At 39.9% G+C, this 25,155-nt stretch overlaps 1 protein-coding gene across 4 annotated transcripts in view; it reads right to left on the reverse strand.

Moving 5' to 3' along the window:
• si:ch73-63e15.2 (protein strawberry notch homolog 2) overlaps positions 1–25,155 on the reverse strand; it is a 76,581-nt gene that overhangs the window by 35,974 nt on the left and 15,452 nt on the right. For 2 of the 4 annotated variants that reach the window (XM_031318335.2, XM_031318333.2), the window contains exons 3-4: positions 20,138–20,226; positions 10,096–10,216 (exon numbers count right to left, since the gene is read on the reverse strand). In XM_031318335.2, the coding sequence (XP_031174195.1) occupies positions 10,096–10,216; positions 20,138–20,226 (210 nt within the window). Of the gene's footprint in view, positions 1–1,416; positions 1,847–10,095; positions 10,217–10,767; positions 10,896–20,137; positions 20,227–25,155 lie in introns of those variants that run through there. The other 2 variants (XM_031318336.2, XM_031318337.2) reach the window with 2 other exon arrangements.

A 25,155-nucleotide genomic window follows, 5' to 3' on the forward strand; every position in this document is an offset into this window, starting at 1 on the left:
AATACATTTTTGCACAGAAACTGGACTGTGAATTTTGGCACCCATCTCCTAGATTTAAAGCACACCAGGAAGGTCTCGCTAAATGGCCAGTATGAAGAGGAGGAATGAAACCTTTTTCAATGTTAATATTGGAACCTGGCTATTTTTAAATATAGACTTAAAAAAGTTATGACCCTATCCTTAAAGGGTGTAGAACAGATGTTGTGGCATAAGGTGGCAAGTACACACGGATATTGATATTGATGCATGGATATATACATATATAACATATACATATCTTGTGGAGAGAGACACCCCAGTCAGCTTGTCAGGGAGAAACTAACAGAAGAAAATGGGCCCAGGCTACAGGATACGTAGCCAATCCAACTTCAGTCTGTAAGTTTTTCATTTAACAAAAACATTGTTGTTTAAAGCATAAACTACTTGAAACCAACAATTGTGTCATTTTCAGATAAGCCAATCAACTTAAAGCAGAAATTCAGTGGAAATGGGCTCATCAAGCCTTGCACCAATAAAGACCTTAGACTGACTGATATGAGCTACAATTCCAGTAACACTGTAGTCTAATGAATAGCAAATAAAAAAAACAATTCAGTTCTATTTACAGCGCAGAACAACAATAGCCATATTTGATAGCCATCCAGAAAACAGACAAGAGTGCTATTTAGCCTCACAAGATATCAGGTTCTCGCATTTACTGGAAGACAGCAAGGAGTGAGGGAGACAATCATTTGTCATAGTTCCTGGCTGGGAATGAGAATCTCAAAGGCGTACAGTGTGACTGACTGGCCACTCTGGCCTGCCAGCAAAGATATGGCATTTTTCTCTTTCAATAACCAGGACCAGGGTTAATGTTGTATGTGGAAATAAACAAGTAGACTATTGTTTTCTGTAACAGGAATTAAGCCTTGTCCTACTCGAAAACAACAGTCAACGCTATTGAAAAATGTTCTTAGTCTGAAGTTTGAAATTGATTTCCACACAGTTTAGCTCAGCAACCTATCATTAACTTTTAAAGTGATATTTTTATTTTTTTTTTTTATTTTTTTATTTTTTAACCGATCAATTTCAATGTAGGCCAAGCTCTAGAGCGAAAAATCACAGCCTGCAACCTGCTTCCATTAATAATCTGATTATAATATGGAAGTATTTTCAAAATTCGTTGAAGAAGTAAAGACAAAAACACAGCCATAAATGAGTAATACAGTGCTTACTAGTCACATCTAGAAGTTCCTTGATAAGGACAATACAACGCTTCACAAAAGCAGCTTTTAGTTGGTCACAATTCCGTTTTCAATTACTGGCTGTGACATCAAAAATAAAAAAAGAGTTTTCAACAAAATAACAGCAAGTCTTAAAACAGCAGACTTGATTTAGCGTAATATATACAAAGAAAATAGCAAACAGTACCAGTACCTTGGGAAGTGGTCGTCCCAGCTGTGAATACAATTTAGTCCAGAGCTGCATGAGCGACATGGGTCCAAACGCTGCAGTATGGTGGGGGGAAAATACACACACACATGCACCCCTGTTCACCTTGTCTCCCTGAATGCGACAGCCTCTTCCATTTGTTGGTCAAAGTGTTGGTATTGACCTTACAGATGGTGCACTTCCGCCCAACGGTGGACTCTCTCTAGCCCTTTCACGATTCCTCTCTGGTTCAACACACACATCTGCATCTACCGCAGGTACACTCTGGGCAATGAGCTCACACATACAAACTCTGTTCCCCTCACAACAGAGACACAAGCAAGTCTAAAACATGCTTCCTGCTTCAGCAGGGCAGTCAGGTATTTGCATAGAGGGCTTAGTCATAGTGATTGTGGACTAGTTCCTCAGAGCTCAATAAGGTGGTTGGAGAGTGAGTGAGAGAGCAGAGGAGGGGAGGGGAGAGGTGGGGAGAAGAGGGAGGGAGGAGGGAGGAGCTTTCAGGAAATGATGCTTTTGTTGGTAAGTGACTAGAGTTACTGGCAGTCAGGCCCATTTTACTGTACATGGTGTAACTCAACCGCATTTGTAGTGTAAACAGTATTGCGCTGTGGACCTGGCCGATCCTCACACCCCGCTGCTTACTGCTATGTTTAATGGGCCTGGGCCACTATTTTATGATTATTATATTTAGAGACAGACTATCTGCCTGGCTGCCTGTCTTACTTCATACCCTGCTTTTTGTCTTTGTATTGGTCTGCACAGGCTCAATTTCAAGGCTGCTGTTCTGGTAACAATTACTGATTAATATAATGACCCATAGCTTAGAGGTGTAAAAGCTAATAACAATGAAGCAAACAACTAGTGTATAATAATTAGCTGATTATATGTATGTTACTTCTGAGAATGCAGGTGCAGTTAGTAGACGTCTTTAGGAAAGCCTTTGGTTGATGGGTTTTCACTAGTGTCACTTTAATTTTACATATGTATATACATTTTATATTGTTTGTTTTACCTATTCTTTTGTACAGCACTTTGTGATTTTATCTGTGAAAAGCGCTTTATAAATAAATTTTACTTACTTACTTGAATTATCAATACGCCTGCCAAAACATTCCCTATTAATTCAGCTCTGTTGTGTTAATCAACATTAAATGGAGACTTGACAACCAAATTCATAGTTTTCCCATGGACCAATGCTGAAAACCATTCTAGACAGTTTAAATAAGGAGGAGGTAGCTGAAGTGGTCAGGAATGTATTAACAGGTCAAGTGCAAGCTGCAAGTTTGCCTATTCAAAGGGTCTTTCAGGCGTCAGCCACTACTTCTATCTGTGCACAATTACACACAAATACTTCATAATAAATGGTCATTCTGGCTTACTGGAACTAGGGGCAGGATGGTTGAAAAAAGAATATTCTGGGAATCTGGTGGCAAATGGATTCTTTCAACAAATCCAAGATGCTGATCAAAGACAGTGTCGTAGCCTTCTTTTTTCCAGTCATAAATGAGTAAATTGTGGTATTTAAAAACAGATAACTTGATTTATCTACTTGACGAATGGAACAGAGGGGTCCATTTGCATACCCCGCTTCCAGGAATACATGATATCAAGTCAAGGTAAGGTACTGTAATGTCCATCTCTGCTGGACTGAAGGGGAGTCAGACTCTCAGAGACCGAGTGGCGCCTGTCCATGGTGTCATCATGGTATGAGTGGGAATCCTCTAAATAGTGTGTGTGTGTGTGTGTGTGTGTGTGTGTGTGTGTGTGTGTGTGTGTGTGTGTGTGTGTGTGTGTGTGTGTGTGTGTGTGTGTATATGGGGCGGGGGGGGCATAGAGGGTCAATGGGGAGGAATGAATCATTGATGAGCTTCTTTTGAAAACTCAAACACACCTTTATTGCATTACAGTCTAAAGAAGGAAGGATCCATGCCTGACTTCAGAGACAACACACAAACACAGTTGGAGTACAGACACGTCGATGCAGTCTCACACTTACATGCACATATTCACTCCTGCTGTTTTGCAAAATCCTGGTGACGACTGTAATGTGTATAGTAATGAGTGTATGAGCAAAATGAGTTATCGTTTAGATTTCAGTAATTCTGGTTCTGATACCAGTTCGCATTGATTGCTGGTACCATTTTCACTTCAGTTGGATGTGCTAGCATCAGCTTATTCTAGGCTGTCATAATTACAACTGCGTACATAATTTTACATACGATACCTGCGCCATTCTGCAGAAAATTCTTTGTCATGTTAGATGAACCTACTCTGTTTAAAGAAATTTCTTTTGCACAGTTAATACAGTATATTTAGTATTAGTGCAATATATGTGCACTGACACAATGCGTAACTGGCAATGTACACAAAGGTGCAGTAGGTCTAAACTTTTGTTTGTTTAAAAAGCATACTTAAACTATAAAATACAGGCTAGATAGAGTTTGAACCATCCAGTGCTAATCCATAATTAAAGTGGATCAGCACACACCAACAATGCACCTATTAAAAACCTTTGAATTAACCTTCAACTTCCTTCTCTAAAACTAGGGTAGTGAAATGACTAAGAGTTATAGCATCTTACAAGGAAGTAACTGAGAATTACCAACTGATTTATATCATGACTGGCTTGCCACATGTAATAAATAACTTAAGAAAAACAAGATCTTTTATGTCAGTAAAATAAAATCCAGAGACAGTATCTTCAGAGTGAAACAAACATTTGTTTTGTTAGTAAACTGTAAATAGTTGCTACTTACAGTTAGGATAGGTTAAAGACTTAAGACACGTTCAGGGTTTTGGGTATGACGTATTTAGCAAATAAAGTGATTCCGATTCCACATAAAGCAAAACTGAAAGGAGCTGTTAAAGCAGACTAAATGCATATCAACTCTTCCTAGAAGAGCACTGTGCAAATGAGTATTTGTGTAATAGTGAGAGGAACCGCATAGAGAAAGAACAAGAGTATGTAGCAAGAACAAAAACACTGAATATCCCTAAACGTGCCTTAGTGCTTAGTGCGTGTACATGTGTGCGTACAGTATATAGAGTGAACAGAATGTATGTTAATTTTGTGTGCTTGCAAAGTGCTGTTCACTCTTTGAGGTTAGCCAAAGCGGTTTGTGAATGATTCTGGTTTTTGTCTTCCAGTAAGTCTTGTTTTCATTCTGATGCTCTGCATAAAAGTTCACATACTTTAGATCCACAAATGACCCAACCTTTAGACAGGTGTGCACATGTCACTGTGGCAAAGTTTACAATTCTCCTTCAAACCACAGTGAATTAGTTTAAGATTTCAACATTTTTTTTTAAAAGCACAGTACTAGTGCTTTTTAATGGTATTGGTAGCATTTTGTGCAGGCTACAGATTTTTTTTTTTTTAAACCACCTCTGGTGGTGTGTGCACAGTCGGCACGGTTGAAGCTATCAGAGTTCATTTTACTAAAGATACAAGATGCCTCAGCCTGCCAACAATTCTTTTACAGACTTAAGATTAATGTAAATTTCGATGAAGTATGAAATATGATAAAGCCTCAATTTAGTTTGGTCAACGTTTCCACTGTTTGTCTTAATTCCACTGTGCCCAAGCTGAGTGTTTGGATAATGCTTTATTTTAGGGGGTCCTTAGTTTCCCAAGAAAGGATTTAATGTGTAACTGTTATTTCTGGGGAAGTTTCCTGGGAAGGCAATTTGCAATTTGGTACTGATATATCAAATGATCGAGCTTTACGTTTTTGTTTTGTTTTTCATAAACACATTGTCTAGATCTATTTAATCTGTAAAATATAAATATCTACAAAATAGAAAATAAATAACATACAAACATCTAGATAAATGTATGTCACTTAAGTTAGTGGACTTGGATTATTTACTTAACTATGACATGCATGAATTACTTGGAACATTCATTTACTACTACTTCTACTACTACGATAGATTTGATGCCTAATAAGGAAAAATAATATAGGTTTTAGAGGAAGCTTCAATTGTGACATATCTGGGACGTTTTCTGGTGCCGTTGGGCCAAATCTTACTAAAAATGTGAGATGCCAACTTTATCCACATCATTGTACAGTAGCCAAGTATTAAATTTCAGTTATCAGCTAGTGATATATTGTAATTGACTAATAATCGAAGTAGGCTATTAAGTCTCAAATGGGGTCTATTGATTCTAACACAAACAAACATTTGGCTTAATCTAGAGACACACATCCTGTACACATGCTCCAACAGTGTGCTCCCTTACAATATCAGGATATTCCAACAGAGCTCTGGTGAACTGCATAAACAAACTAACACTGCGGGAAGCTGTGCAAAACAAAAAGAGATTTCACTAATGACTCTACAGCTGTCACTGAAACAAGGAAATGGCTGAAATAAACATGGCAGTCACCTGACAAACTAAAGAATAACATCAATAACTTCACCCAGTCACACGTGCCTCAACGTTTTCTGTACTGTCATGGTTCAGCAGTGCAAAGAAAACAAGAAATACTGCTTTCTGATTGTAGGCGGATAGAGGGGGAAATGGGCATGGTCAGCATGCCATAATGATGGTGGGAAAGAAAGTGGAGGATGAAAAAGGGGTCCAAGCGTGAGGGGGCAGATTAGTCATGATGACCCCGTGACTTACTTTTTCTCTGCATGCCTCACATGGCAGGGAGTGTCCAAAACCAGAAAGAACAGCTGAGAAAGCACAACACAAGCACAAAACATCTCTCTCTTCTCTCTCAGGCACCATAACATTCCACGTCTCCACTGCCGGGAAATAAAACTTGCTGCTCATGAATGCACCAATGATGAAGGAGCTCATTTGAACTTAACCACATAAAAATGACAACTGTGAAGCCATACGTTTCTAAACATGTATAGAGATGAGTAGATCCAATGTATCACATGACCCTAACCCTCAGAATTACTTTTAAGGAAGAAAGCCATAGCCAGATGGAAAACTAGGGAAACCCCACGTGAATCACAAAATCCATGCCAGCACCACAACACACGTGATGAGGATGACACATCACTTTCTTGTATTTTAAAGCCTTCATGTGTAGTCTTTCTTCTTGAAATCCCCCCCACCCCTAAAATACTAATACAAACATTTTCATATAACTTCAAGCATTCTTCTATATTTCCACAGAACCATCATGTAATCCACGCACCTGGACACAAACATGAAGTGAAACTTCTGTAGTTTTTTGTGTCTTTTTGTGCTTCTCTTTAAAGCAACACCAAAGCACTTTTTCTCTTCGGTCCCCCTACAGGTTGGAAGTGGAATTGTCCATTACCATTATCAATCGAACTACAGATCCGCTAGCCTGGTCCTACCAGACTCTCGTACATTTCATTTGTACAGAGAGTCTGGCCTCTCTCCATTGACAAGTGTTAACTTCCTTGAAGGCGGGTACTCTGTTGAAGTTTAAAACTATTGGATCTGCCCAGAGCCACTCTGGATCTGCCATAACCAATCGCTAACGTTTGGTTGTGACGTATGTCATGCGCACGTGCAATAAGAGGGGAGACCAACAACAACTATCAGCTTATATTTAGCATTAGCATCGCTAGCGTTAGCCTTAGCCAACTCCTTCACCACTAACGGAGCGAGCTGGAAAATCAAACTTTTCCCGAACCCTGTGGGGAGCAGGGCCACAACATCATGGCCACCAACACAACTCAGCAAAGATTGTTCTTGCTCGGGCTTTAACTTCTGGATATTTGGCAGCGTTGCTACCACAACGGACCGAATGGCTTTGCTCGCATCTTTCTAATGCACGTCCTCAACGTCATCATTCTCAGCCACTCCCTCTGTTTGCTGATTGGACCGCCAAATATTTGACCGGAGAAAACCTAAGAATATACTGCAAACCCAGACGGAGTACTGAAGGGAAATGAAAATTGAGCGGAAGTAAGTAGGAGGGCGGAGCCAGGCTACAGATCCGCTACCCGATCTGGCAAACTTGCATAGTGCGGTTATAGCCGATAGAGAGCTGCAAAGCAAATGCAGAAGTGCCACTCACCCCGTTATGAGTTGATGAACCACTGAAACGATTTTGGAAACATTATTTTAAAGGTCCTATGACATGCTGCTTTTTGGATGCTTTTATATAGGCCTTAGTGGTCCCCTAATACTGTATCTGAAATCTCTTTCCTGAAATTCAGCCTTGGTGCAGAATTACAGCCATTAGAGCCAGTCCTACAATGAGCTTTACTTAGGACGTGCCATTTCTGTGTCTTTAGCTTTAAATGCTATTAAGGAGGAGTGAGTGTGTGTGTAAAGTGAAATGTTCATGCCATGGGACCTTTAAGGTACTAAATAATCTTTGGTGATGCTTTAAACTGTTGTTAACTGTCAACAGTATGTTACCAAAGATCTTTGGAAATTTGATTTCTACTAGGGGGTTAATAAAGTACAACAACCTGTAAGGATCTAACTTAATTTGGCAAAACCTTGCTAATCATCAAATTAAATAAACTTTAAAATATAGCCTTAAGCTTTCATCAAACACTCAGGCTATAAGACTCCGTTGCCTCCAGAGACAAGAAAACCCTCAATTAACTCCATCACGCAGCAATTTAAGAAAAACACATCCCTCAATGACAAATTGGCTCAGTTATAGTATTTTGTAATTTCTCTAACACATGGCATTACCTTGTGTATTAGAATTAAGTAAATGTAAAATGTATTACATTTTAATTTATTGTATTGCAGTCATGTTAATGCTGTATTACATGTATTCAATAATATAGTAACCTGCAAGAAAAACTACAATTTTTCTCATAATTTGTCAGAGAAATCCCTATGCACAAAAAAGCATTTTCAGAAAATAAATGCACCCCTGCTCTTGGAACAAGCAACATATAAGGAGACAGGTGGAGACATACAATCCAGGTGAATAGCAGTTTAAACTGATAATGTACCAACATTTTGTATTATTCAGTGAAAAGCCTTAAAAACGCATAGTCAAGGTAAGAAATGCCTTTTCCCTAGACAGTGATGTCACACCTTACATCATCCCTTATTTTTTACTGCTTTGGCCTTATGTTGAACCAAGAAAAACAAAGCTAGATATGCCCTCTCTACTGTCAGACAGGCTAATCATAAAGGGGGTTAGTGAAAGTCTGCTTGGTAACCCATGACTGCCCTTCATTAAAACTCATCATCATAGCATTTTTTAAATATGGTTCCATAATAGCACTCATCAGCTCAACCCAAATAGACCTCAGATTAAAAACTCACTGGCCTGTGTCATTACAATTGGTTCCTATTCATATGATTCTAACTATAAGGAATTGGCTGGACAGACACACAAGTGCACAGAAATAGAAAATGTAATTGATGGATAGTAATCATCTGGAACGGTGAGGTAAATATATAAGGGAGCCTGCACATTTACTTGGCTGTCCCAGTCTAACAACCATGTATCATGAAATGAACATCCTAGTCTTATTAGTTCTATCTGCCTGGGTTGGGGATAATCCCAAAGACACTCAAAATATTGACTTAAAAAGAAGTCTAGCAACATATCTCACTTTGTGGACTCATTCCAAGCATGGGTGGAAATTACAAAGATATTCTGGGTTTACCTAACAGTGATGCAGTGTGGAAGTGTAAAAGAATGTTTAATTATAGTGTCTTATTAATGACATGCCTTGACAAGAATGGGGCAGGTACTGCTGCAGTCGTCTAGACAACACTAGCCTTTAATCAGGCTGCTCTATGGTAAATTAGGCAGAGCTGAATACACATGGATTACATGATGAAAGAAGTGGGTGGGAGGCATGGTCTTTCCTCTGATAAGCAAGTAAGAGAGGGACACAAGGAAAGAGCAAGAGAAAAACTAGAAAACTATCATACACCCAACTGTGTTTAAGTTAGTTTGAAGTTATGATTGTTTTCATATTGGCTTTTGTAGGCACTACAATTTGTCAGTGTTACTTTAATGCAAATATAAATATGCCAACATGTACAACAGATATCAGTGGTTTTCCTGCATAGAGAAAGTTTTGGCACCCCCCAAAGAGGTTTGGCGCCAAAGGAAAATCACGCCAAAATGTCTGATTTCAGCAGCCAGCCTCCCTCTCATCCACAGCTGCTATACATGCATACACATGCGGCTGGCACTTATTTGACTGGATCTGAACGCTTCACTGTGAATCTAGCGCTAATATGATCTCCCTTTTTCAGAGTCAGGCTGTACCGGACTCTCCCGGTGATCGTGCTGCCCCGGGGGACTGGCGGCGCAGCACAGAGCTGCTGCTGACGGGCGCGGAGCTCTTAGCCTTCTGCAGGAGCTCCGACTGCTGTCTGTCTGCGCAGCAGGCTGCGCTGCTGTCTATCAATATTAAATTGAGACAGTTTCATAACCTGTAAAAACGTCTCGTAGTCACGTTAATTAGTAGTCCAATTCAGTGTTTTGGTACAGCTGGTTTTAACACCTGATGCAAGCCATATGGTAAGGTGTATTTTGAATTGTTAACTGCCACCAGAATTTTGTTTTTTCCTTGACATAAATTACCATGAATTTGTGCCTGAAAATGTATCAGAATGCAGAAAATGAAGTCTTTGATGCTCAAAATGTCCTGGGGGAGGACACCCAGACCCCCCGCTTCATTAATGTCCGCCCAAAATGCCTATTCTGAGCCAGGAAAAACCCTGGATAAACAAACCTGAGAGAAGTCTCCATTCCTAGAGAGGTTGAGGCCAAAGTCCACGTCAGGGAATCCCGAGTACATGTCCATGGCCACATCCGGAGTGGGGGTGGTAGTGCTGTTGTTCAAGTGGTATTGCCTGGAGGACAAAAAAAAAAAAAAGTTTAGTTTGTTTAACACATACTTCTTCAAGTAAAACCAACACATGCTGTTTCCTTCACCCTCATATAATTACACAAATGTACACTTATAATGATATGACATATTTTAATAATGGAGATACAAAGGCACCTCATGTGATCAAGTGGTCAAGTGTCACAGTCAGAACAGAGAAGATGGTACTGTAACACTTAAGTACAATGATCTAACACTATACTGCTGCATCACATCATGTTTTCAGCAATTCCAACACATCACACAAACACTTTCAGTTTTGTTTCTTGACAACGATCTGAGCATTTAATTATAGAAAGGACTGATGCCAGCGGAGTAACGCAATACGGTGTAGTACCTTTCTAAATCAAAGTATCTAAGAGGAATCCAGGTGTTCAAAGCCATCAAAGTAGCAACTTCAACAGGGATAACAGAAACACGTATATCAAGTCAGACAGGCAGAAAGAGGTTAAAATAAGGTGAGAGAGAGACTTCTACACAGAGAGTCAAAGAATTGAGAACAAAAACAGCCCTTACCCACTTTGAGGATCCAAGGTCCAACTATCATTAATTCCAACAACTCTCCCTGAGCCTAACGTTAATATCAGACAGTTCCACAGACCTTGTACTCCCAACATGAGATATTTGAGTTCCTTGCTTAGTGCAAGTCATTATAAAGATAGTGGTGGACATACACTCAAAACGAAAGCAAAACAAAACCTTGGTGGACCTGTAACCATACCCTCCCACGTTCCTCTCATCCAATCAGGTGCCAGGGCTCAGGCTCAGAGGGATTGAGCTTGGCCAAAGCTATTCACCGGATTTTGCTCTGGGTCCTTAACCACGGGTCAGAGATCAGTGAGACTGATCGATTTAAGTTCAAAACACACCAAGAAGATGAAAAAGCAGCCTGTAGCCGGTGTATGGAATCTGGTCTATGAAAACAAGGTTCCTGCGTTTTTTTTGTTCAATTTTCAAACAACATGCAGCAAAACTCAATATTTAACAGTGTCTATGTTCAAAAGTTCTATTTTTGGTGAGTTCAAAAATTCATCATGGTCTTTTAGATAAATAACACTGGGTCGTGATGTAAACAAAAAATTTTTTATGCTGGTTTAATACTCCTAAAAAGAAATAGTGATCACAAATGTACACTTTTTGGGGATGTTTGCTATGGGTTTGTTTTCTGTAATCACGAAAAATGGGAAGTTAAATGTGACAATGAAGTTGGGGGACTGTTGGCTAGTGCAATCATGATGAGGGGTAAACATTAATTAGAAAAAAAAAATGATGAGATCATACAGGCAAAGAATCGTTTAGTTCTCAGAAAGATCACAGCGCTATCAATGGTAACAATCATCCACATTGGAAATCCCCTTCCTAGCGCTTCAGCCAACAGTGATATGACAGTGATATTACAGCAGAAGTCTTGGCAGGCTGGCATTAGCTGCTTTCCAACAACACAAAGCTGGTTCAGGGCTCTCAGCCAAAGGAGCTGATTGACTTACAGTTTGCCTTCCCATACTACGCAGCCTGTGGCTGTATACAGATTATCATTGTTTCGCAATCTCTTATTTGAGGCTAAAAACTTACTAGCCAGGCATGTAACAATGTCATTTTTAGACACTTTACAAAGATACTTTTTTTCTTGTTCTTGTTCTTCAAAACACACTTAAGCTTGATTTACAGCTCTGCGTTGAATCTACTACGTTGTAGGTACGTACGGAGGTATGCGTAGATACTGACCCCACGCCATAGCCCACGCCACAGCCCACGCCGTAGCAACTCCCCAGAAATGTAATTTTAGGTTGCGGCAACAGAGAGCGCACGACTGTGATTGGTTTACTTGGCCGTGGCTTTGTAGCGTCGTAATTCCTCCTACTCATTTCCAGCTGTTCCTTCTCCGTGAATGACATGGAATCAAGGAGAGGGTTAACTTTTCGTGCTACAGCTTTCTGACCGTGGCCAGAAAGCACAAGGGAGACCCTTTGTTTCTCCATCTCCACCACCGGAATTGGTACTCGCTCTGGAGCTAACCCCCGTCACTCCCTCACTAGCTCTACCACTTACTCCCCATGCACACGCCAACCTACATACTGGCTCTGCTATTCACCAAAAGAGATGCACTATAACAACGCAGACACAACAGCGCACCAGTATAAACCCTCACAATGGCGTAGGCCACTTAAGTAGGTTACAGCACAGGCTATGCGTAAAGCCTACGACCAACAATAAATCTTAAACTATCAACTAAGCAACATCCTTTCAACATACTAACACCTCAAGTGCAGTAAAACTTGCAATAAATGGAAAATAAAGCCCAAATTATTTTTAAGGCAAAGACAGACAAACCGTATTAAAGCAAAACTTTTCTTGCAGTTTAGAAAGGAGCAACAAACAAGTAAATAACTTTCAACCAAGGCCCACTCTTTGCATTTTTACAACAAACATAAATGAATAGCTATCTTGTCCTTCAAGTAAGAAGCAGGACTATGCCAACTTTCTGCAATTTAAACAGAATTCCACAGTAGTCATCAAAAGTTCCATAAAATTCACTATAAGTAAACATAATCAAAATGATAATCAACAGTATAATGTTACTTCCACAGAAAAACAATTATTTAACCAGACGCAGTAAATGATGACACCCGACGATAAACAACTTCTAAGATTCCTTGGAAGAACTCTTCCTTACAGCCAACCCAACCATGATGTCTTACTCTAATGCTATCAATATTGAGCAATAAGTGTACTTTGACTTATAGCACTGGGAAACACTTCAGTCTGGCTGCAGGTTCAACAGTGAATAATGGAGAGAAGGCAAACAGCAGGTCAAACCAAACTTTTGGAGTAAGGATATCAAAAATATTGTCTAATGTTCAGTATCAAGTAATATAATAAAGACCTATTTCACAGAACAATGTTAACCTTAAATACTAACAGCACACAATCTGAGCCTTCATGATTGATTACTTAAGAGTCGGTCATAGACAATCAGAAATAAAGATATAAAAAAAGAAGCATATTTGCGGTCTGTTTCTCATTCTTCAGCTGAAAACATACACCCAGACTCAGCTGTGTGGGACAGACCTAACCATCTTACCACAACTGTTACTGTTGTTTGCTAAAAAGATTCAAAACAGTGGGCCTTATTTTCTCTCTTCAAATTGTTTAGAAAATAAATAGAATAAGAGAACAACAGGAAAATCCAACATATTTTAGGTAGTTCATTAACATAACAGTGTAGAGCTTTTTACTGCATTACACCATAATTTCATTTTTTGCAAGTACAATGCGACCTCTAAGTAGCGGACAGTAACATATATGAGGATAAACTGTTGTCCAGACCAGGGGTCTATTTCAGAAAAGCAGGATTTATAAATCCAGGACAATCGATAGAGCGAGGCTTGACCTAGTCTAATCTGTGCATCCTGACTGTGTGCGTTTCACGACGGCCAAGCCAGGCTGAGGAGGTGCGACTAGGTTGGCGAGGCTGAAGTTATTTGGATAGATGCGCATTCACAGTTTCTTTAACAGACCGCAACGTCGATCACAGATTCACTGATGCTAAAATGGAGAATACGCATTGTGCATACTTTACACAGGGTGAGCCGCAGCTTCTTATGGAAGTATGTGAAACACAATTTGTAATAAGAAAAAAGAAACGTGGCCGATGTAATAAAACAGTGAGAGAAAGCATGGAAGAGAACCGCGGACCAACTGAATGTGCAAGTAGCCTAAAAATTTACATCTACTGAACACTGCACTCCTGAGTAACATATTAACCAGTCCCTCCAGAAAACTGCGATTATGCGATCGCATAATTCAATGCATGCATAATCAGCCAAAGTCTGCATATTTATGCGGGGGCCGCATTTTTTCAAATACGCTGCACTTTCGCCGCATAAATTGCCGATTTCCGCACTATAATCCTCGCATTTTCGTTGCAAAAAAAGTCACATATATCTCATATATCTTAGCAGAAAGTTGAAAAATGTTGCGTTCACAAGAGCAGCCATTTTCCCCTGTTGCCATGGGAACGTTATGAAGTGACGTAATTACGCGACATGAACATCATCGAAAAGCTGCAAACCCCACGATGAAATCGCAGTTTTTGCAAGTTCGCACAATTTCATCGCATAAAATTGCATAAATATCCCACATATTCCATCGCATTTTTTAAGAAAACATGCCACATAATCAAGGATTTTTGCCTGCAACAATCACAAAAAAACTCCACATTTTTCTGGAAGGACTGATTAACTTCCACTGCTCGTTTTCAATGTAATGTCTACAACTGTTTGTGCAAATGACAAGTAACTCCTTGAATGGTTTCGGGTTAAGAGCAGCAGTCCGTAAATGTATATTTTTAGACTATCATTCAGTCGCTCCGCTATTGTCTGCCACACTTTCCCACCATATATTTTATGTTTTGCTTCCTTGTATATGGACATAGAAAAGAGACACTGAAGATATTGGACTCTGAAATCTAGAAACTGTGAAGATAATTAAGTGATAAATTCAATGCACACAGTAAACATGACTGTAACACGGCAGTGTATTCATCAGTTATTTCACCCTGCCAAATATAAGGTTGAAATCATTAAGGTGTCCTCTCCCTCTTGTTTCATGAACGTACAGTAGCATACACTATATAGTGAACTAGGACTTTAATTTGGGAGGATCGTACAATTGTACGATCCTCCCAAATTATAGTCCCATTTCACTGGACAAAACACAAATTGTTTGCTAAGAATGCCAAATAAAATGCAAATGGAAGAGTAACAAGCATGATCCTTTATTATCAAAGAATACAAAAAGAAATAAATCAACTAAAATAATTAACAAGTCCAACGTATTTGTCTCTCACCAGTCTGCCGTTGTTGGAACCACTATAGAAACACATCTTTATAGCACTTCATATATTTACTTTATTTAAAAACACATTTGCAACTTCATCAGCCTTTTCTAATCATCTCAACTGCCGCCATAAAACATTCAAACTTCTAACAACAATATGAAAGGCATTTTTCATAAACGCAATGCAAGCGCAATAACTGTCACATGGATACTTAAAATAACAGTACTTAAGGACTGTTTGTTATTTATTTCAGGGGCCACCGGAGGAGTTTTGGGACCTTTAGTCAAAATGGACCTGACCCTCCCTTCACCAGCAATACATTTTGGATGACCCTCCAAAAAGATATGGAAAAAAGGGATGACCCTCCCCAACAATTTATTGATGACTTCTGTACTGGTTTGTGCTTGGCAAAGACATACAGATAGCCATTGTTTTTTTACAGCCATGACATACGTGACTAAACCTCTGCATTCTCATCATACGCATCACACTCCTCTGTTATGGTGTGGTGGCCATTTCAGTAGATTTACTCACTAACATTGTTGTGGAAACACAATAAGCATGGAAACTAAATGCACACTTCCTGCATTACTGCATTACTTCAAATACTAAGTTACTCCTCTAGTAAACTAGTATTCACATGAAATAAAACAATAAAACATTGAGACCATTCAGCAAAGCACACTGGGTAATTCAACACTGGTTGCTATGGACTCGTCACTAGGCTTCCTCAGTCATTGTATATTTTAGTATAGGTAAAGCTGCCAAAGCTGAACATTATCCAAAACTCCCTTTCTCAGACGAGCGTCAATTTGGGGGCTTGCATGCTACCACTCCTTCCTTCTCAAATGCCTTGAAAAGCCAAAGGCTGTCGTTTATACATATATAATATCACCGGGACTGAAAGAAAATTTGAGTCGGGTATGGCTGCAGCCTGGAGACCACCCGTCTCATGCTCTCCCGGCTTGGTGCTTTTCAAAATAAAAGCTTGCGTCTGGTCCGTTATGTTTTCGTACGGTGTTTTCGGATGTTTTTGAACTAAACAATCAATCAATCATGCTAATGAATAACATTATTTTTTCATCAGATGTCTTAGTTACAACACGATGGAGCTAGCAAAGCAGTTTTGTGTTTATTTGTGTGAGCGGGATTTATTCAGTTTGGGAAATCCCACGGTCTCTAAAGCTACAGTTCAAATTGTCTGGCTGACCAAATAGGGAGGGACCCATCTGCTAGCGATAGGGGCAGAGACTGAGAGAGCTACATGGAGCTACATGGATAAATATGCACCAGACAAGCCACTTTGAAATGTTGCTGTTCTCACAAATACAAAAGTTGGGTGACCCTCCCCCCTAGACTAAAAACAATTGGATGACCCTCCCCTCAACAAAGAATAAAAAGACATGACCCTCCCCCATTTTCTTCCGGTGGTCCATTCCATAAATACCGAACGGTCCCTTAACTGAACAGCAATATGTACCTATGTTATTTTAATGCAGGCTAATAATAATAATAATAATAATAGTAATAATAATGTAAAACCACTACTGAGTGAACAGAAAAGGCACCAGGATTAATAAATCCTGGCTGTTAGCCTGGTCGGGAGCAGGCTAGCTGCACAGAATAAATCTCCATGGTAATTTCGGTTCCTCTGCTTTCGTGAAACCGAGTCAAGGCTAAATAAAGCCAGGATAACTGGGAAATCCTGGCTTAATCATAACCGGCAACTAAGTTTGATGTTTACATAGGCAGGGAGATTTCTGTGGTATTTTGCAACAGTTTGGTGCTGGTTCCACAAAATTTAAGCAGCGGATCTACCGCACGTGATTGTGGCTTGACAGTGCACATCATCAATTAAAGCCTCCAAATAGAAGTCCAAGAGGATGTCGACATGTTCTGAGCATGCAGGCAGGGGACTGTCAAGACGCAGTTATCCTTGACCAAGATTACAGTGTGCTGTTTGATTGACAACTGTACACCCTCTAGTATGAGTGCCCTACATATTCCACTTTTCAGACTCCTCTCAAACATTGGATTAAAGCTGCAGTGGGTGGAATGCAAAAAACCCACCAGTTTCAGTAAATTTATATCCATGTATTTATTTGTTACATTTTGTTTTACAAAGTTAGGAAAGCAATGTTTAAGTCAAGCCTGATGTTGCCTTACACATAAAAGAATAATCCCACTTCCACACAGTGAGGCATACAACCTATTAATAAAACTTGTATCGGATCGGTATTTGGTCTCGGCCAGTACCCAAAGCCCAGGTATCGTCTCAGGACTGAAAAGGTTGGATCGATGCATCCTAACAAAAACCGAACATCGTTTTTTATTTTAAAAAAAGAATACTACCTTTTTAGAGGGCTAGTGTATTGGATTGCATTATGTTGTACATGAGTTGCTGTTATGACATCTATGCTCTGTAAACTCCAGTGTTGTGGCCTAGAATAGACCTGTTCCTGTTCTGCTAACTCTACAGAGTCAGAGTCCCAGTGACATATGTATCACTACTCATAAGAATAGTTTATGCTGTGCAGCGGTAAGTGAGTACGTCAGTCAGTGCATCAATGAGTGCAAACAGAGCACCGGCCCATTCACATTTTTTCCTCACTGGTGCCATGTGATCAAAGCACTCCTGTCTTTTCTCAATGGCCATGGGGAAAGACAACTACAGGCTTTAAAGTTAATTACATCATGACTGTATAGTGCAAGTCAGTCGTACTAAGCAGCAGCCTGTAGATCATGGAAGAAAAGAGGAGCAAATGCAGAACCAAGTGAAAAAGAGCCTTGCTGAATATCAGAAATACTGAACTGAGTGAAGGAAACGTGACTAGGAAGCGATGCAAAAGCTGGAGCTTTAAAACCTCTGTCCTGTTTACTTGGTCAAACTGAGAGCAGAACCGAAAAAACTTTTAAATGCTGCAGCAAAAATGGTTACAAAGAGTTACCTCCCGATAATATTGTCCCGATAGTCCTGGTCCTTTGTTTAAAGAACATGTCTGGTTCCTCTGGGACAAAACATTTACTGGCAGAGAATAATGCTGAATTAAAACCTCTTCAAACCACAGGACGTTTCTCTTGCTGGATCAGGGCATTTACAACACAATAATGAAGTCACAAGATGATATTCAATCACACCATTCTTGTTCTAAACCACAGACACAATATATGTGTACATTGTAAGACAGAGTGATGAGTCAGAAAATCCTTCTTTGAGTGAACCTGAAAACAACAGACCGTGCTCTCACGTCACACACTTCCTGAGTTGAGTATTTAGTATGACACAGGTAATTGTAAGTCATTTTAGTTTTGACTCGTCGTATCTATTGAATCACAAAACCGATATACACACCCACATAAATCTCAAATTCAATCCACACATTCCTTATTCCTAACCGCATTAGTAAAAATAATAACATGCTGATATTTACAGTTTTTAAAACACTGATAGTCATCATGGTAGGGCTTTCTGGTAACTGTCATACATAGTTCACAGTTACTGCACAGCCAAAATGCAGACACACTTTCATACAGAAAACATATGACCATTAATATGAGATTGCTTTTACAGTTAATACCTGTTCTTTGCTGTTAGCAGACACTGCTACACACTAAAAGTACATGACAGCAGTTTCGGTTTAGTCTCTCTCTTTTGCCTACATACCAGTGTCTTCTGTCGCTTGTTTTCTCTCTGGTCTTGAAGAAGTTTTTAATATAAATGAAATCCATCTCTAATAGAAACACCCATTTACAAAAGCCAAGCAAAAGTCAGACCAGCACCCAAGCACGTTGAACCAAAGCTCTGTAAGAAAATGCATGTTGACCAATTCAGATAGGTAGATGGCTCAGCTGCATCTTTTAACTACATTGGTAGTGTATTGGGCTGTGATCTTTGTCAAAAGGTATTCTAATGTAAGTGCACAGTAATCCTGTGGTTCAGCGGATGCAGTGTAAACAGACAAGGACTGCAGCCGCTTCTGCTCTGTTGACGTGCTGCTTACACTACATACAGAGCAGACAAGATGTTGGACAGCCTTTGAATTACACATTCTCTTATGCACACAGACACACCGCATGTGGGAGCAAAGAGACAAACATCTCTCATTTAGTGGTGAGGTCATTAAAACAGAGCAGAGAATGCAAGATGTTGAGATTAACCCCCTAGTAAGGCCGTCGCCAGGCCAGCTGCTACAGGAAATGAAGGAGGTCTGATAAAGGAGACCATCCCCAATGACGTGAGTGTGTGGTGTCGTGTCAGGGTAAAAGTGAGATATTGGCCTGATTGTGTTAGGTCAAGTGTCAGGAATGCAATAATGGGATCCAATAATATGTAATCATTAATAGTCAATCAATATAAGAAGTGTCTGAAAAGCTTTAGGCCCTGTTCAAACACTTTAAAACTTAGCCTCAATTTTACTGTGAAGCAGCATCCCTCACATTCCAGTTCAAGCACTTACACACGCAGTTATAATTCTATTTGAACATTTCTGAATATAAATATAAACCTAGTGCCTTTTATATCTAATTATTACTCCTATGGAAAAATACTTACTTTCACAGAATACACAACTCTGAATGTATAGTTTCTGTCCTGTATAATATTAACATAGTGAATTACTTAATTTGAATACATTTTATTTTTGCAACTTAGTCCGAGTGTCCTATTTAGGTCTAAATATAGGCTGTGTGTGTTTGTTTGCCATGTGGATATGGCTGTCTCACACAACAATGCATCACATTTACACACAATTAACTAAATATGCATGACACCTTCAACACAAACATCACACTCATAATAACTACATATAACTCTGTAACACTTGAGAGTCCAGGGCTTATGAGACATTTTGTTAGCTCATGTGTGGAAACTTAGTTATCGCCCAATATCAACAGTTTGCAGGCCTCAATCTAAAAGCCAATGCCTGCTGTGAGTACTGGAAATGTGTTATGGAAAGTTCTCAGGCACCATGTATGAACTAGTGTCAAAAGTTACTTCAAACTTACTGTTCACTGGTCAAAAGTGTTTGTGAGTTTGTATTTACTTACTGGTTTCCAGATTGCATAGGGCAGTGTATGCTGTATCCAGCCTGCTGAGAGTAGGGTACCCAGGAACCAGAGGAGGCATATATTGAACTCTAAAATGGAACAAAATGAAAATATGTCATGTTACAATAAAGCATAGAAATATAACACTGAACATCTTAAGCTTTTTAACATAATGTTAAAAAATAGCAGGTTTTATGTGTTCATCGCTTCAGTGATAAATGTTTTGGCAAAATGAACAGCAAGCTGTATCACACTTTATTTGTTATGTTTACAATTCAGTGCAAGAGAATACTATCATCACCAGTGCATACTGCAATGCCCAAAAGTGAGAAAAAAAAGTACAAGAGGTTCATATTTATTAACATCAAATTAAATCTTCACTCCACAAGGTCTTTGGAACTATAAACCATGTGTTACTGATGACATGGGTACGATGACTTCATTTTATTTCAGTGTAGCCTTTAAACATTTCAGTGAGTTCAGCCATATTTTCAGAACTTATCCCTAATGATATCTAGAGAGGCGAATAGTTCCGGTTGGTGTTTGGTGTTTTAAGCCCCCGACGTCGCCTTCCAGGCAGCGCGGCAATGGTAATGTTTAGGGTTAAGGTTAGGGTGAGCTGCCTGGAAGGAGACGTTGAGGCTTAAAACACCATCGAGCGTTTCTGTTTTATGAGCTGAGGTTTTGGGAAATTCTTTTGAATTCCTGTTGCTACTTCATAATGGAGGTGAATGGAATTTTATTTGATTTGCTTATTTGCCTTCTACATGGGAAATGCAAAAAAAACTATGCTAAGCTATGGAGTTGTGACTGGCAATGCATACCACAAGTAGGATCACTTCCTTTCCCCACACATTTGTAGATGACTACTACTGGCATTGTTTCAACCTTTATGTTTAGGTAGAGCATCCACTCCAATGTAAGAATGCATTGTTCTGTACTTACAAACTTACACAACATGCAATTAATACATTTGAGCAGTCTTTTGGGATTGATCCCTAGCACTATTTAGAAAATACTGTAATATTTTAAACAAAATGCTACTCATATCCTATAAGAGCAAGAGGTGAACTTTAAGTTTACTTTAAGAAATGTATCTGACTTTCATAAATAGCAAGCTAACATAAAAGTGAGTAGAACATTTGATTTGCATTTGCAGGGTTTTCCCTACAATTATAAGGCTTAGGTGCAGCACCCGAGCCGTTTTGGGCTCCACCTAAGCCGAATAAATGTGAAATCAACGTGAGAATCAAAACTAACTGAATAACTTTTCTCACATCTAATGGTTGTACAGATGAAACTCGGAAAATTAGAATATCGTGCAAAAGTTCATTTATTTCAGTAATTCAAATTAAAAGGTGAAACTAATATATTATTATAGACTTATTACATGCAAAGAGATATTTCAACTCTTTATTTGTTATAATTTTGATGATCATGGCTTACAGCTTATGAAAACCCCAAATTAAAAATCTCAGACAATTAGAATATTACATGAAATCAATAAAAAAACATTTTTTAAATACAGAAATGTCGGCCCTCTGAAAAGTATAATCATGCATATGTACTCAGTACTTGGTTTGGGTCCCTTTTGCATGAATTACTGCCTCAATGTGGCGTGGCATGTATTCTATCAGCCTGTGGCACTACTGAGGTGTTATGAAGACCAGGATGCTCAGTAGCGGCCTTCAGCTCTTCTGCATTGTTCGATCTCATGTCTCTCATATTTCTCTTGGCAACGCCCCCTAGATTCTCTATGGGGTTTAGGTCAGGCATGTTTGCTAGCCAACCAAGCACGGTAATCCCATGGTCATTGAACCAGGTTTTGGTACTTTTGGCAGTGTGGGTAGGTGCCAAGTCCTGCTGGAGAATGAAGTCAGCATCTCCATAAAGTTTGTCTGCTGGGGCGGCCTCTAGCTCACCCAGTAAGAGCGTTCGCCCCATGTTGGCTGAGTCCTGCAGCGGTGCGGGTTCGAATCCGACCTGCTGCCCTTTGCGTGTGTCGCCCCCCATGTCTCTCCCCCTTTCATGTCTATCCACTATCACTGTATAAATAAAAGGGAAAAGCCCCAAAAAAATAATCTTAAGAAAAAAAGCTTGTTTGCTGAAAGAAGCATGAAGTGCTCTAAAATGTCCTGGTAGACGGCTGCAATGACTCTGAACTAGGGGTGGGCGATATGGACAAAAAATAATAGATATTTTTGGCGATTTTGACAATAACGATAATTAGACTATATCCTTTAAAAATGTGTTTTTACTGATGATCATAATGGGCACAATGTTGAATGAAAACAGTTCTTATTTATTTTCTTTACAATGTAAGTATTCAAGTAAAAACAATTCAGACATACAAAATACTAATTGAACTAGTGTAGGAACATTGAACTCTGAGTAAACATCCAGTTGTACACCTCTGCTGTAATGTAAATTGTGCAGCATACAAGCAAGATTAAATCATAATAATACACAAGTGGCTCTGTTCTGTAACATATTGCACACAACCATGTCCTTATTGGAAGCAGTCCTGGAGATGGGATAGGGCAGTGTCAGGTCAGGTTCTGATAGTCCTTTTACTTGGCTGTATAGTCCTTCTGACCGGGATGTATGCTGGGATCAGGAGTAGTTGGATGTGATCTGACTGGCCCAGGTGAGGGAGAGGCACAGTTCTGTATTTTTTCTTGATGTTAGAGTATACATGGTCTAGTGTGTTCTTCCCTCTATCTACATGCTGGAAGAAGCTGGGGAGTACAGACTTTAAGGACGCCTTGGTAAAGTCCCCTGCTACAATATGTATCCCCTCCGGGTGATCGCGCTGCAGTTTGTTGACTATGGTTAGCAGGTGAGCCAAACTTGTGCCAACGTTAGCATCGGGGGCTATGTAGACTTCTACAGTGTAATCTCTTGATAAATAAAATGGTCTGCATATTACCGATAGGGCTTCAAGGTCAGGTGAGCAGTGCTGGGCAACAATCCTGCTGTTGATACTCCATTCATTATGCACAAAAATGCAGTCCTCCGCCTCTGGTCTTGATCCTACCGGTAGCTAGCTCGGCCTGCTAGCTAACAGCGGTCTTTGGTGTTTTTTGCCCCCAACGTCTCCTTCCAGGCAGCGTGGCAATGGTTATGTTTAGGGTTAAGGTTAGGGTTAGCTGCCTGGAAGGCGCCGTTGGAGGCAAAAAACACCATCGAGCGCTAACAGCGGCATCCGGGATGAGGGGGTTCAGCCAGGTTTCGGTGAAAATCATCATGCAGCAGTTCCGTGTGTAGTTGTTCGTTGCTATGCTGAGGAGGCTTGGCAGTGGAGGCCCGTGTTGTAGTTTCCTTAGCTGGGCTTGCTTCTGCTTTTTCTCAAAAACAACAATCCCCGGAGCGCCTGGTGGTCTGGCTATATCCTCTGGGATGTTATGAGCCGCCTGGAAGGCTCTTGTAATGGCTGTGTTGTATCGTAGTCCTATATTTATTAGTTCAGTGTGGTTATACTTGTTAGTAAGACCTCGACATGGGAACGTTACAAACAAAAAACATAAATATACACCGACAGGAGAGCTAGGAGCCGCTGCACAATCGCGCGCCACCATCATGTGGTTTGAAGTGTTTTTTTCTAAGTAATTTAAATACTCGATAATGTCAATTTGCACATCGTTACCACAACAATGACGATATTATCGTAGACGATATATATCGCCCACCCCTACTCTGGGCATAATAAAGCACAGTGGACCAACACCAGCAGATGACATGGCTCCCCAATCAACAGACTGTGGACACTTCACACTGGACTTCAAGCATCTTGGATTGTGTGCCTCTCCATTCTTCCTCCAGACTCTGGGACCTTGGTTTCCAAATGAGATGCAAAATTTGCTCTCATCAGAAAAGAGGACTATGGACCACTGAGCAACAGACCAGTTCTTTTTTCTTTAGCCCAGGTAAGATGCTTCTGACGTTGTTTGTTGTTCAGGAGTGGCTTGACAAGAGGAATACGACATTTGAAGCCCATGTCCAGGATCCGTCTGTGAGTGGTGGCTCTTGATGATGTAACTCCAGCCTCAGTCCACTCCTTGTGAAGTTCCCCCACACTTTTGAATGGCCTTTTTCTTCCACACTTTTCCCTTCCCCTTAACTTTCTATTAATGTGCTTTGATACAGCACTTTGAGAACATCCAACTTCTTTTGCAATTACCTTTTAAAGCTTTCCCTCCTTGTGGAGGCTGTCAATGATGATTTTCTGCGCAACTGTCAGGTCTTCCCCATGATTGTGAAATCTACTGAACCAGACTGAGAGACCATTTAAAGGCTCAGGAACCCTTTGCAGGTGTTTTGGATTAATTAGCTGATTAGAGTGGGACACTTTGAACCTACAATATTGAACCTTTTCAAAATATTCTAATTGTCTGAGATTTTGAATTTGGGGTTTTCATAAGCTGTAAGCCATAATCATCAAAATTATAACAAATAAAGGCTTGAAATATCTTGCTTTGCATGTAATGAGTCTATAATAATATATTAGTTTCACCTTTTAAGTTGAATTACTGAAATAAATGAACTTTTGCACGATATTCTAATTTTCCGAGTTTCACCTGTAGTTGGTCCCCAGCGGACTAGACAAGTTTTGTCCTTAAAGGTGCCCTGCCACACGTATATCATTACTTTGTGGTAATGTCTGAAATTCTACCATGGACTCTGTAAATAATGTTGTGGAAAAAATGCCTTGGTTACCTTGTTTCAAGCCATTCTAGCGTGATATAGAAAGCCTGCAGGAAGACTCAGCTCGATTTGTGCCAGTTCTCATTAATATTCAACGAGCTAAGCTGCTTGACTCTGATTGGCTAACAGCTAGCCAATGAGAGCCTGGCTATCAGCATCCTTTACCCAGCGCAACTGGGCGAGCTCATGAATAGTAATGAGCTCAGGCAACACCACGTCAGACTGACCAGCGTTTGTAATTGGCCTGATTTCTCCGCTTATTTCTTTTCAGTGGCTAGAGCTGACAGAGGAGGTAGCAGTTCATTTTCACATTC

Source organism: Sander lucioperca, chromosome 11 (genome assembly GCF_008315115.2).
Source record: "Sander lucioperca isolate FBNREF2018 chromosome 11, SLUC_FBN_1.2, whole genome shotgun sequence".
Taxonomy (NCBI): Eukaryota; Metazoa; Chordata; class Actinopteri; order Perciformes; family Percidae; genus Sander; species Sander lucioperca.